Source organism: Catharus ustulatus, chromosome 1 (genome assembly GCF_009819885.2).
Source record: "Catharus ustulatus isolate bCatUst1 chromosome 1, bCatUst1.pri.v2, whole genome shotgun sequence".
Taxonomy (NCBI): domain Eukaryota; kingdom Metazoa; phylum Chordata; class Aves; order Passeriformes; family Turdidae; genus Catharus; species Catharus ustulatus.
In genome coordinates this window covers 78,316,789-78,332,490 of record NC_046221.1, presented here as the reverse complement: position 1 = coordinate 78,332,490, position 15,702 = coordinate 78,316,789, and the positions used below count along the sequence as shown (strand labels likewise).

At 33.3% G+C, this 15,702-nt stretch overlaps 1 protein-coding gene across 3 annotated transcripts in view; it reads right to left on the bottom strand.

Annotated features, from left to right (window-relative positions):
• The window catches only part of LOC116995757 (cadherin-10), a 103,036-nt gene that overhangs the window by 20,743 nt on the left and 66,591 nt on the right, over nt 1–15,702 (bottom strand). For all 3 annotated transcript variants that reach the window (XM_033058713.2, XM_033058705.2, XM_033058722.2), the window contains exons 4-6: nt 7,170–7,289; nt 6,440–6,607; nt 1,355–1,542 (exon numbers count right to left, since the gene is read on the bottom strand). In XM_033058713.2, the coding sequence (XP_032914604.1) occupies nt 1,355–1,542; nt 6,440–6,607; nt 7,170–7,289 (476 nt within the window). The remainder of the gene's footprint in view (nt 1–1,354; nt 1,543–6,439; nt 6,608–7,169; nt 7,290–15,702) is intronic.

The window sequence follows — 15,702 nt, the reverse complement described above, 5'->3', positions numbered from 1 at the left end:
TTTTTATTTTTTTTCATTTTTTCCCAAATAAACAACTACTCTGACTACAAACACAATAAAACACAGAAATTAAAAAGGAACACTCTTTTCAGAACTTCTCCCTTGGTTGCCATTATCAAGAGATTTGGAGGTATCTCTTATGATGCTGTTTATTTCATTATTTTGTGCTAAAGGACGTTTGTTTGGAAAGCTAATATTGACAGCGCTTTATCTTTAAAATGGTGCCTGAACTCTTTGTAGTTCATCTCAAAATCCCAGAGACAAGGAACAAGGGACTTCCTTAAAGGAAATTTTTGAGGAGTAGGAGAGTGGCATTTCTACTTGTGAGATCTTAGACTTAGAAGACAAACATCTGAAAATTGCTCTGACAATGCAAGACAGAGCAGAACTAAAGTTAGCTCTGGAACAGGAACACCTTCATTACATACATAGTAATGATGTTGATGCCTTAAATTTTAGCTTTTATATTTTTCAGATTCTGTACTGCATTGCTGTGTGACTCTAAACTTCACATAAAGTGTTAGCAAGTTCTCGTCACGGTTTAGTTAGACAAAACATTCCTTTTCCAGTCTGAGAACCAAATACACAGTTGCAGCATCAGCCCAAAAAGTATAAACAACAGTGAATTGAGGAGAGCAATCTGGGAGGATGGGTCTTTATAACCTGAAACTGTAATTGGAAAATTAACCCCAATATGTAAAAGGGTCAAAACTTACAAAAGCATGAAAATATGTGACCCATCGTCCATCTTGGGTGGAGCCATGGCCGGGCTCTTGTACTGCCCAAGGTGTCTTGAATTCCTTGGAAGGTCATTTAGTAATTAAGTAATTTAAGTATTTTAATCAATACCTACTTTATTCCTTTAACACTGTCTAACCTCTGTTCCAGGTAGCCTTCCTAGGTATCAATGTGGCAGCCCTCTCATACATTGGAAACAGGAAGAAAACCATACAACTTGAAACTCATGTCTGCGTTCTCACATACAGATGTCATCTCACCCAAACAGATGAGAATCTCAAAGAGAAGGAAAATCTATGTCTCTCATTAGTGAGTGAGCTGCTGATTGCTTGCTGAAGAAAACAGGTTACAGAAACACCTAAGAAATCTGCATTTGAAATCACAGAGATAATTAGTGTTAACACATTGGGGTTGGTCCACTTTTTCATACTTTACTGGTGACAATGCTTTAAACCAATGTTGCATCTTAGATATAGTCACCACCTTTTATTTTCCAGTCACAGATGGGGTATGCTTGCAAATGTTAAGCAGTTAGCATGTGTTATCACAGGATGTAAGCAATGAACATTTGTGACATTGACATCAAACTCATTTAGTGAATGCTGTTAATAGACACCTTTCGCACAGTGATGATGCCTTCCTGTGTGTCCTTCTGTGTCACAATATCAAACATATCGGTCCCATCGCCATCTATAATTCTGTACTCTACTTCTGCATTTTTTCCAGTATCCGCATCTGTGGCTTTAACGCTGCCAATGGCTGTCCCAACTGGGGAGGACTCAGGAATGCGGAGATGGATGGTACCTGTCAAAGAGACAAAGAGCCATTCAGGACCCCCACAAGCTGGTACATGTGCATGAACTAACACGGTGTGACACAATAGGTGGTAACATAATTTTACGTATTTTTATATTCTAGAGAGCTTGAGGCAGACAACTAGCCAGAAGAAAGCTTTATATAGAAGACTAAAAACAAAATTGTAGAAAAAAACATTCATAGAAAAGTAGGATTGAGAAAAACCTTTATTCTATCTCAGAGAAGAATCAACTATATCTTCACTCTTCTTGCCTTTCTTTTTCTTGTAATTTTCTTGTCCTCATTTTCCTTTCATTACTGAAATATCCAGAAAGACTGCTTTGTGTTCTTGCCAGGTTTCACTCTTCTTTTTTATCCCTTAATATCTAAGGGCAATCTTTGTGATACATTTTACATGCATTTTATCATGGAAGCAATAAAAGAATAGAATTCCTTGATTTTGCTGGCCAATTCTATGCAACAGCTTTCAAAGCTAGATAGTAAGATATCATATTAAATAAATTTGAATAACACATTAATGGACGGGGAGTTGTTTTAAAAATCTACAAGCAGAAATTGTGCCTACACTTGTTAAAGCTGTTAATTCATACTTAAATAGCCTTATGAATATTGCAATTCTTGGTTTGTGCTGCTTTTCTTATCTCAGGTATATCCCTTTTTGGTAGTGTCATACAGCTGATAAAATACATAGGAATAAAACTGTCATCATTCAGACATGCTGCAGTAAATTGAAATAAGTATCTGACCATATATTTTAGCCTTCTATATCCTAGCCTTAGTGTGAAAACTGTAAATAACGGTTGAGATATTTGATCCAATCTGTGGGAAGATATGCTAGAAATACACATGGGGGACATAATGCTGAATTATGATGAAGAATTCTCAGAAAAAAATATTTTAAAATTAATGCATCTACAGTTGTCATTCCAAAGACGAAAGTGAACTCATCAAATCTCTCTTGGAAAAGAGAGATTTTCTTCTGCGGCCTTAGTTAAGTTTTCTAAGATTTTTTTTTGTTCTACATAGAGACTACCTAAGTAAAAGGAGTTAGAAGAATGCTTGAAATAACACAAAAGTGGAAATGGTAAAAGACAACGACCACAACAGTAAGAAGTTGAACAGGCTACACAAAAAGCAACACATTGCCACAAATAATGGAGTATTAGTTTTGTGCAATCAAGAAGAATCATGGGGAGAGACTGGCAGGGCTTTATGGGAAGGTCACTGGCAACATGATTTTATCATATCTCAGGAAAGCATGAGTCATTTGAGGATTATTGGTGTATTACAAGCCAGCTACAGAGTGACACTCACTACAAAAATAAAGCCCTATTATTTATTGGGTCGTTTGAGATTTTTTTTCTGCTTCTACAGAGTTATTTTTTTTCTGTTCTATTACATTACTATGTTCCCATTTGAAAAACCTAAAAAAAACCCAAAATAAAAAAAAAACTTAAATGAATTCACATTTAGTTTGCAATTAAATGTTGAATGAAAAATATTGAAACAATTCAATTCCTTCACATAATTTTACTTAAATATGTCTTGATATAAAACTGACATATAGCAACAGAATGAATACTTTATGGCCATGTACACCCCACATTCTATTTATATGTTTTTATTTTTACTCAGTCACATTTTGATGTCCAAATGAGTACTGTATCCTGCATTTTCTTTAACATTTCCATTATGTTTATGTAATATCTAAATCTGTTTACTTCATTAGTACATAATCTCTCTGTAATCATCTAATGGTTAAAAAAGCAAAACTTTTGACAGTTTAGTACTTAGGCAGTACTGCAGGAGACTATGTTAAAGACTGGGTTTTTTTTAAATCCCCAATTAATGTTTATATGTTATAATTATTTTTATGAGGTGTCAGCTACTCCCCACATTTTTTATCCTCAGCCCTTAAAACTACATCCCTAAGCTATGCATTTTGGACACTACTTTGACTCCCAGTGCAATACCAAAGTCATCAATTTAGTCTACAAGGTGGCAAGAGCTCATATCATTAATTGCTAATAAGGTAGTGAAAACAGAGAGGAAAAATAATCAGAAGCTTATCACCTAAAAGGTAATTTGTAGTCTAATCTATCAATTTCTAGAAATCTCTACCATAGTATGAGACACTTAATTTTATTATTTTTGTCAGTGAAGACATTAAATGCATTGAGTAAGTACGGGATGCAGTGCAGTTTTAGACACTGCATCAAAATACAAAGTACACAAAAGTAGAACCATCCTTGCAAAATTCTGCTGTCAATCTTATTTTCACTCTTCTCAAGGAAAGTAGTTTACTCTCTGCATTTACTCCAGTGAATGATGTCCTTTCATTTGTCTGTCAGGAAAAGAAATGGGAGGATCAAGGAAAGGAATACTTTTCCATATACTAAGGAAAGCAGAAATCAGCTCCAGGATTAAACTCTACACACTTGGGATTGCAAATACTTTAGTCAGTCATAAAGAATGAAAAACCAATCTTATTTTTCCATTTATTCTTCTTTCCATTCACTCTTGAATAGGCATATAATATAAAGGTAAATATTTTAAAGTACTACAGGCTATAGTCTCACAGGAGACATGGGCTGCCATAATTCAGGTGCACTGAGTTTAATTCAGACTTAGACTTCTAAGTCCATAAATTGCATTTTCTGTTTATCACTGATCAACTCTATCTCCTTACTTCTGAGAACACTCGGAAATATTGTAGCTGAGACAGAGATCCAATGTCTGAAATTTTTGAAGACTTTTGTAGCACCTTGAAAAAGTCTTCAATCTCATCACCACAGTTATCTATGTGGGTTTTAGTATATTTTTGAGAAAAATATTCTGAAGAATCCTTGATTCATAATGTAAACAACAGAGGTATTAAGGATTCTTCTTTATATATTTTTTTTTTAGAAAGTATGATACAATACATTATGTCAAATTTTCCACAATTTTACTATGAGTTTCTTGTGGGAGAAACTTAAGCTGACATTAACATTTTATTGAAACATATAGCTGTAATATGCTGAGTCCTATGGAAGCATAATGGGCATTCTAATACTTAGCCTGGTAATTTATAAATCTGATATGAATATTATTGTTTCATTAACCTAATAAATATGGGGTTTTTATTAATGGAATAGAATAAGAATAATTTAACTTAATCGGTTTCAATTCCAGCAGTCTCATTGAACTCTGTTAAAATCATGAACCATTATAATGTGTATTTCCATTTTTTTTTAAAGTCAATAGCTATTTTTACTTTCATATATCTAGTAAAATGTGTCATCTTTATAAATGTTTTAGTTTTCATCTTCAATGAAACATGCATTTATATCTAACAAAGAAATCGGTGGAGAGAAAGTAGAGATAAAAATCAAATAACGAAAACTCATGAGAGTAAAATTAAGTTTCTTTAAAGCAAATGACATATCTGATTTAAACTGACATTAAAGAAAAATGCAGAGATGGTACATTAAATCCTTCTCTCCCTCAAATGTTCTGTTGGACCCCCAGATAAGTCTTGTAAAAATGGTCTAGCAAGTTGATTCCATCATTCTAACTTCTAATTTAACACATTGTTTAAGAAAAAAGAAAAAAGAGAAAAAGAAACACTTTTGAAGCTTTTATGCTGTCTTACATTTACTGTTGTTTTTTTTTTCTCCCTGTAAGGCTATGAACGTGACACGTCTTTGAACAGTCTTCTTCAGTGTGTCCACAGAGAAGTAATATAGCATTCCTCTCCTACACAACAATGGAAATACCCTAATCTTCTAGATATAAATGCTACAATAAAAATAATAAATAAAAATTTGTGGGGAAAAAAAAGGAAAATAAAATGATAAATTAACAAGAAATTCAGAATATGAACTTTGTGAAAGTTCACAAATTCTACTTACTCAATGGTCTTCATTATTTCAAGTGTGTATATGAAATTTCATGCTGATACATATCTGAGCTAAACACATACATATTAACTGCAATATTAAATTGAACATAATTATGTACTCCAGTTGTGCCATAAAGAGCGTAATTTGAAGCTCATTCTGTTATTTTGATCAAGAAGAGTGTATCAGTAACTACTGGATTAAGTAGAATTATAGAGTGTATAAAACGTGTGGTGAGGATACTCTAAATCCCTCATGTATTAAGTAAATCTAAATCATCCTGTAAATATTGCAACTTCAATTTATGCAAAAGACTTCAAATACTTTTAAAATGCTTAACTCTTGCAGGTTCGATGTTACATAGTTTAATAATTCCAAATCAGATAGAGACCAAGACCATTCTTTACATTTTGGTTTGAGGATACAAAGTATTGACAGCTGTATTATCAAAAGGCAAAAAGCATTATAAAAACCTTCACTGAAGCTGTAAAAACCCTAAAAAAGTTAAATATCATTTACTTTAATTTGGGAAATTTTCTATGTTGTTTTGTACGTCTATAGCTGAAAAAGTACAAATCTGTCTGATTCCCTTTAGTAATTTCTTTTCCACATTCTTGATGATTAAATATTTAAGCAAATACTTCAATTCAAATATTTCTGCATATCTAGAATAACAACATGCTTTATTCTCCAGTGGGAGAGAATGTAGGATTTAAGCAATAGGTAAGGAAAGCAAAAACATTGTTCTAATGCTCTTATGAGTCCACCTACTATTGCTCCCCATATTACTGGGAGGAATTCCAGATTTACTGCAGTTATATTTGATCATGTAACTGTTTTCTAACAATAAAAGGCTGTAACATTTAATATACTGCTTTAATAATAATAATCAGCACATAAGCCTTTTGTTTATGTGTGCCACATAATCTAGATTTACTCTAAATTAAATCAGATGGTGATTGCTTAACTCTTACAGCACAAGTCAACTATTAAATGCAGCTTACTCTGGGGGAAGCGAGGTGGATTGTCATTGACATCAGTCAGTGTGATGTTCACAGTGGTGGTGCCTGATAATCCACCCATCTGGCCTCCCATGTCCTTTGCCTGGATGACCACTTGGTATTGCTCCCTGTTTTCTCTGTTCATGTTCGGCAATGCAGTCCTGATGATGCCTAAAAGAAAAAAAAATTGGAAAACAAAATCGCTAATGATGTATTAGATGCTTATGTGCAGAAATCTGCTGCATCTTTTTTTTTATACTAGTCTTCAAATAAATCTCTAAAATATTCATTTAATGTTTCAAAGTACAAATTTCTGTCCATAAGTTTTATTGTAGTCTTATACTTGTTCTACACCACAGGTCCCTTTCCAGTTTCATGCTAAAAATGATTCAAGATATTTATGCGCAAGTTATAGGAGAAAGAACATCTTCTGTTAAAAAAGAACAATATTTTCTAAGAAAGAACCCTTTATTCTCGTCTTTATAAAAAATGTTGTTATTTAAATCCTAAGCTATTATACAGTACCATTGTAAAATTATTTATATTTCATAATTTCAGATGTCTTGAGTTTTTAAATGTATTATAAAAGTTATAAATCATGAGAAAAAACCAAGAAATGCTCTTTCATTTCAGTCAGTTTTTATTTTTCTTTTTTTAGGTGATCTAAGGTCTTTTAAATGAAATCAAAAATTTAAAGGTTATGGTAGATGAAAATAATGAAAATTTTCATTACCTGTTTCTGGTTCCACAGAGAAATATGGTTGGCCTTGAAGTATGCTGTAAATTATTCTGGCACTGTTTCCATATGAAGGGTCATCAGCATCAGTAGCTGTTACTTGGACCACAGAAGTACCTGAAACATCCAAAGCCAACTTAGTTGTACATGACATCATGTGGAGGTCTCAGAGCATCAATTTCCGTTCCAATAGACACCGAAGAGAATTTCAGCTAATATCAACTGGATTTTCCAAATATATTTGTGATCTCAGAGTCAGCATTAAGTACATTGTTCCTTATTTCAGGTCTCCTTCTACATGAATTGAAAGTAAACTTCCCTAATCCCCACCTATCTACAATAATTTCATGTATTCACATCCTCTTTGCAGAAGACTTTTTTATTATTATTATTACAATAAATACCTGCTTTCCATTTTCTAGACTGGGTTTGGGGTATTTTGCTGTTTGTTTTTATTTCTTTTATTTTCTTTTGTTCAATGATATTAGGATGATATGAACCTACATATGCAGAAACATGACAGAAAAAGATTATTAAACAGATCATTGGAACTTGTGAAAAACAAGTCATCAGTTCTCCCTGCTTTCTAAGTGCTACTATAGATAGATACTACCAGAACAAACATTGTCAAAAAAACTTTGAAATCTGATGATTATTTAGATTACAGAAAATTTCCTAATCTTAAAGACCTTCTCTCAATTTTAGTAGAATATACCAGTCCTTCAAAACATTGTTTGCCATTACCTGAATTAAAATATTTTCTCTATTCTGTTCAATTCTTCCATTACAGAAATAAAGTATGAACAAGGACCTCCCCTACTGTGCATCCATAAAGTGCAGGTACTATTTCAAGTATATAGCAAAGAATTGAAAAAAAAAAAAAGTAAAAACAATCAGCATATGCACATGACTACCTAGTCATGGGTTAATCTGAGGCTCAGAAGACTTTAAAACTTGTTTCTCTTTTTATCCTAATTCTTTCAAAATTCTTTTCCCCACCAAATACTGTCAAATATGAAAAAAACCTCAGTTGCAAATCCAAAACCCTTGGCACAATATTTACTCCCTCACATTATCTGTCTGCACTACATATTTATTCTAACATTCATAGAAAGACAAGTGAAAGTAAATACTATTTCTCCATTTATTTGGGATTTCATGACATGATGAAAAATCTACTTTTTACAAGTAATCATAGTACCAATATCAAGGGAATGAGCATGTGCCTAATTTTTGAAACAGAGATGAGTTCTCAGAAATGTTCAGTTTTCAGCTACTAGAGAACAGAAATACTTGTTTCAGTAAGTTCCTGAAAGTACTGGAATCTCATAAAGAAGGCAAAATGGTCATATAGTAAAATGGAGTAAATCATTAATTTAATATACAAGAGACCCAAACACAAAATAAATTTTTAAAAGATAAAATTGCTACACAGGTATAAAGGCATTAAGATCAAATAACTTTGTATTGTATTAAAGATTACTTTAGGAACCATCTAGAAAATGGCTGAATCTGAAAACTCTGAACTTTTTTTAAGAAATAGGTATATGGGGATGATAGGTCTGTTCCAAAAGCTCTGCCTCTTTATGATTCACAAATGTCTCATGTCTTCAGCCACACTGAACTCCATGTGTAGATATAAGTCTATACAACTATTCTATAAAAAGGTGAATAGGTCTTTCTGTTTAATATATTTAAATTCTGAAGAGTGTTGTCTTGATTCAAAATGCACTTTTGGATTATCCCACTATAGAGAAACTGCAGTGATAGAATGTATACTTGTTCCTAAAGAACACCTTCTCTCAAATAGCATTTGTGTAAAGGAAGGATAAGACAAATCATGTTCAGTAACTGAAGTGCTGCAAGGTAACAAAAAAAGACAAAAAACCCACAAGCCACTGAGTACACTGAACAACATGGTATTGTACAAGTAACGTTTACAACTCCTCCATTTCACATCCATAAAAACAGAGAACAGTCATAATCAAGGCATCTTTTGCAACAACATGATGTATTAATCAGAAACTTCTACATTGTAAATCCATGGAAGTAATTACTTTGTCTCTATTACATGTAACTGAGTAATTTCTTTTTTCTAGTTTTTGTGTTTCCCTCATTTGTGAAATTAAACGTATCTATTAATAGGTCAATTGTATGAGACTTTTATTTCCTTTTACTTTTAAAATATATGGAGAATCAACTTTGAAGATCAATTTGGAAGGAAACGGAAGAACATGTTTAATAACTTAAAAAAATATTAAAACAATTTAGTTTTAAATGTAATAATATGTGTGTAACAGTTACTTATTTGAGTGTCATAATGAATATATATTAATAAATACTATTCCAGTGCACATGCACATGAAACAGAGCAAATTATATAATCTGTGCTTCTCTGCAGCTGGAATGAACATGGTTGCATATATACATCCCCCAAAAAAACTATCAGAAACTTCTGAAAACTGTAAATTGATACCTATTCCTTTTGTAGTATGTGGAAAGAGACTTGTGTTCCTTGATTTCACCACTATCACCCAGTGCAATTGATGGGCTATGATCAGGACAATGTACTCTCCACTGCCCAAATGCTGTAAGGATGAACTTTACTTTTTAACATTATTTCAGCCCTTTGGCTTTTATGGGTCAGGTACCTGGCAGGAGAAGTGCAAGGGCTCTACTACACTTCCAAGTGCCCTTCAGGATGCAGAACTCCCCTTTGATCTCTAGGTTTCCACACAGGGATCAGCAATTCCTATTAAAAAACCTGACAGAAGTCATGTCAAGAAGTGAACAGGAGTAGTGCTATCAGTGTATCTGTTACACCAGCTAGTTTTACTTTGCTTCAGTACACTGAAGACCACTGATGTTCAATAAAACAAATGTATTGTTTGTTCTGGTTTGAAACCTAGACCAAAAATCCAAAGGCAATGAAAATGATCAGTTGTGCCAAGGCTTAAAAGCTACAGTATAGGGATCACTTAGTGATCATCACTTGATCTAGGTCTTTCTCTATCTTTGACATAGTCACAGGTTGCTTCTGATGAAGTTTGTCTTCGACCTTTAGAATTTAAAGCCTAATCTGCACTCTATAAGAGTGCATAAAGGAGACAGTGACAACATACCGGAGAGATGGAGATGGTTATTTCATAAGGGCATGTAGTGATAGGACAAAGGGGAATGGCTTCAAACTGAAAGACACCAGGTTTAGATTAGATATAAAGAAAATTCTTTATTGTGAGGGTGATGAAGTGCTGGGCCAGGTTTCCCAGAGAAGCTGTAGACGTCCCATCCTTGGCAGTGTTGAAGACCTGGTTATATGGAGTTCTGAGCAGTGTGACAAGTGGGTGGCATCCCTGCCACAGCAAGGGGATTGAAGCTAGAAGATCATCAAGGTTTCCTCCAACTCAAACTATTCTATGAATCTATGAATATGGCATCATCTATGTCTTCAATAAGACACCAGCGAATTCTGTTATTTTCTGCTTGCATAATTGCCTATTTTACTATACCATGAACCAGAATTCAACAGTGGTAAACCTGGCACAGAGACAGTCTTTTGTCAGATTTTTGTAGTTCTCAGAAGGTATATTTTAACATAACTTCTATTATAGTGTTTGACTCTCCCTAGGGTGTAAGATTATAACAGTAATTAATATATTTGGCCCTTGTTGATGTTTTCTGCAAACATCTTCAAACACAGTGCAAGTATTAAGGATTTCGACCTCATTATTCGTTTATGATGCATACATATTAGATGAAAATCACTGGAAATAATTATATAGGAAATGGAATCCACAAAATAGCCACTGTAGAGTTGGACTCTAAACTTGGATTTTGTTTTCTTTATTCCCAGCTGAGTGATGTGATATTTAACTAGAGCAAATACCCTTCACACGAAAATTATCCATACAAATAACAAACCAAATTAATAGAAATTTTCTGCTCTTTCTAGTGGAAAATACAGGAAATAATGTCACCCATTTCCCCCAGAAATAATGACACGTTTCCCTCTGAAATAATCAATTTCAAGCTGCAGAATACAGAAAAGAACTGAACTGCATGTTCACAGAACTCAGTGTCAGAAAGATCTTTGACTACATGGTAATCCTGTAACTTAGAAAACAGTAAGTTGTAAAGAAGCACAGGAATGGATAATTTCAATTCTTTTAAGATGTCCTTTTTAAGGAAAAATAATGTTTTATCATGGGGGGGGGGCAGTTGTTTTGTTTTTTGGAGTTTTTTTTAAAACTTTTTGTTCCATCTTATGGCAGGATTTGTGTGCAGAGTACAATCAAACTTTAAAAAAAAATCCAAAAAATCATAATTTAGGTTTTTGAAATGTTCTAAGTCAGAAGATGCAAAAGGGTTTGTTAGGAGAACTTTATATGAAAAAAAGATTTAAAAATATCTTTCTTAGTAGGAAACAAGAAGGAAGTAGTGTTGTAAGATGAATTCCATGGCAGAGAGGACCAAGCATTGGGCATTGGTGAACAGCATTAATGAGGGAGTATATAAGAAGCCAAGGTAGGAAGTTAGGCAGCTCTAACTGCTCTCTAAAAAGAAAGAAAAACACATAAGAGGTAGAGATGACAGGTCAAAAGGGCACACTGTACATCATATGTAAAGCCAGAAGGAGGTTGCATCTTCTGAAGTATATATTGATATCCCCAATTAAGAAGCAAAAAAATTACAAGATGCAATAATGATAAGGAATGATTAGAGAATATATGAGCTGAGAAGATATAAAAATATATACAAAGATGTCTAAATATAAAGTTCTGAGAACTTTTCTAAAATACACTAATAGGCAAAATCCACAGAAAAATCTATCTAGAGGAAAATAGACTATCTGCAGTTCTGAAAAGAAATCTCCAAATGAGCAGAAAGAGGTAGGTAAAAAATATGACGGACAGAGCAGAAGACTGTAGTCAAAACTATAAGAATATTCTGGGTCATAAACTCTGAAAGTGAGGAGAGTAAAAAGTGAAAGAAGATGAAACATCCAGTAATCAGTACAAAGACTTCAGGAGAATGAGTTGTCTTCTAGGATATCGATCCAGCTGCAAGATCCTGAACTTGGCCCATTTGTGTCTGCCTTTTCTATGTTTAATGAGCAGCAGAAGAAAGATGAACAAGACAACAAAGAATTTATGGGCCTTTGTCAAGACACTCTATTTGATAATAAAAATAGCCATATTCTCAGATGTTCATCTGGTTAGTTCCACAGCTGAAATCAAGCTATTTGGAGTCTGGAAGAGGCTGGTGTATGGCTACATCGTGATTTGGTGTCTTATGGATGGAGGCATATAGAGTAGATAAAAACTAAATAGTGTTTTTCTGATTTCCTGATCAGCTTATTGTTCCTTCTAGTACAGAGAACTTCAGGATGTATCAAATCCTGTACTCCAAGAGTGCACAGATTTCAATAACTTCAAGTTTTTGGTACACAAGAATTTAATTCTTTCCTTTGTATTACGTGATATCATGTTTGTCTTCTTCCTGGTATTCAGATAAGTGCATAAAAGGTTCATATGAACACCTCACCATTGTAGCTGCAGTACAGATGTGTAGAAATAGACAACACAATGACAAAACTTCAGAATAGTTGACCTTTTGGGCTTTTTTTGGCACTTCTGAAAGTAGAGGTAAGATTTAAGTCCATTTGAAACATTGATATTCAGTACCAGGACCGAGAAAGAAGTCACCAGACCAAGGTTTTGAGAATGCAGTCATAGCATAGCATAAAAACAAGGCACACATACAAGTTGTACATTAGAAGTCATATTAAAGACTGATATGGTTTTAAAAATATGACAAAGAAAAAAAAGAATAAATATTTATTATCTATAAAAAATAAATTGTGTGGTGAAAATGCATATAAAAGATGATGACAACCTCCACAGGAATTGGAAAACAATGAACAAAGAGAATTGTTCCAGTGTTGTGTCCTTCTAAGAGGCATCACATCTGATCTCTGCTACCATCTCTCTGCATCAGGACCTCTTTCACCTGTGATAGTGAAAGTGGTATGTCTTTTATTTTTCTTTTCACCCCATTTTACTATTGCCACTCACCAACCCTAAATATATATAAAATTATCTTTCTGTATGTAGTTGGTTTGAATAAACTGAATTTTTAAAAAAGCACTCTTTGGGTAAGTTTATGTGTGTGTGTAGTTGTCCAGCCTTCACACCTCATTGACAGTAAACGATCAAACTTGAATGTGCTAATTGCAGCAGGAGTGCAAGGGGTTCTATAAAAATATTGATGCATTTTTAGTGGATAATTCTATCATAGAATCATATAATATGCTGGAGACCCATAAGGATAATCAAGTCCAACTTCCTACTTCTCAGAGGACTATCTAAAACTAAACCATATAATTAAGAGAAGCATTGAGAATACTCTGACACTTTCCTGGGGAACCTGTTCCAGTGACTGACCAATCTCTCACTGAAGAACGTTTTCCTAATGTCTAATCTGAGCTTCCCTTTACACAGTTGCATTCCATTTTCTTGTGTCCTATTGCAAATCAGCAGATAGAGGAGATCAGCACTTCCCCTGCCTGTTATGCAAGTCATGGAACAGATGAACCTGCACAACTGGACAGGAATTTGTCACCATTCTCCCCTGTCCCTTAAGTCACTGCATTCAGAGAAGTGGAGGATAGGGAATCCTTTCCATGATTTTCTGTCTGATTGGCAGGGTATGGTTCCAGCAATATCTCTCTTTCTCAGACTCCAAATAAATAGCATAATGCTACACAATTTTGACTATGCTGGATTAGATAATAAAAATATCACAGTTCTGATAGTACAATACCTTTTATAGAACCATATAACTCATCTCTACTCAGGTAAGGGCCGTAGCAATTTAGCTTTTTAATTTCTTTTCCTTGTGCCTATCACTGAGAAAATATTTATATTATAAACTTCTCTTAATGTTTGCATACATTTTTAGAAAGATTAACTGTTTCTACATTCTCACAGAAGTGAGTACTACAGAGGACATTCAAAAGAACACTGCAATTGCATCCAAGATTTTAATTTCTATCTCCATTCCTTACATCAAGCCTGACAATTTCATAACCCATGGCCAACAATACTGGGCAAAAAATAGGCTACTTACAATACTACAACTCAAAAATAAGAAAAATAATCCAGAGAGAGAAAAATACAGAAATGTAGAAATTTCTTCCTATTTTCCTTTGGGGAAGTGAAACATTCCTCATAAAAAAATATAAATAATAAACAATATAATTGTTCCTTTTTTCATAAAGCTCTGATGTAAGTTGCTGTACTAAAAATACTTAAATTGCATGATGTCAGAAAAAATATTGCTTTAAAAATATTTCATAATAATGATGTGATAATCTATTATCATTGCATCCAAGTGTGGAGAATTTTAACATAATGACTTCATAATTTCTGGTTAATTCTACTTTTCTCAAAAGTTTTCCACAGCTTATTATTTTAGAAGATTTCTCCCCTTCTTCATTTGGCCTTCAGTTTTCAAGTTACTGAGTAGATTTTTTAAATTGGAGAATTAAATTAGCATTATGAAGAAATGAATCAACTTTGATAAATACTTTATAAAATCATATCAGTCTCTCATGGACCACAGATGAATATATACCTCTAGGGATCAGCCATAAAACTAAAAGAAATAAAGCTAAAAGAAAATGCTACCTATCAGGTAGTCAGTCAGTCACTCTAGCAGCTGGATGGCTGCATTTATAAAACCCAGGAACATGACAGATTTGAACTGAGTTATAATTATCTTAATTATTCTGATTTTATTGACAAAATAAAGTCCATTTTTTTCAGCACAGATATTTATGCAAAATACGCAATTAACACGCTAAATACGCTCAAGTTGGTTTATTTGTTGATCTTGTTTTTTCTACAAATTATTTCTTTCTAAACATTTTTTCTTATAATCTTGTCTCATTTTTTGTCATTTTAATGCTGACATTTAACAGTTTCAAAATTTATGATCTATGTACAGCTGTACAGATACACTGGAACCTTGCAATCTGAATACTTTAGAAACACTGAAATAATGCTATGAATGTTTGAGAACAATTAAAGAAAAAGATGTTATTTATGGAATTGAGACTGATAAAATGAAGAATTAATAGCTTATAACTTAATATTATATAATAGCATAATATTATATGAAAACACTGAGTAATTTTCTTATACCCTTCCAATCATGTTTTAAACAATGCATTTTGGAATTCATAGAAAGAACATGAGAAATAAAATGGAAACTCTGAGACATACTTTTTCAGCCCTACTGTAATCTTGCCATATACTTCTCTAGAAAATGCAACAATGTTCTTTCTGGATGCATTTACAAGATGCTCTGCCTAAAGCTATGTATGTTTATGGAAACTTAGAAAACTGACCACTACATTAGTACAGTGGTATTATATTTTGTTAGATTTTGGAAAAGTAAAGGTGGAAGACTTTTCAGTTCTCCTCTTTACGTGGGCTGATTTGATGAGATTTCAGTACAGGCCTACACA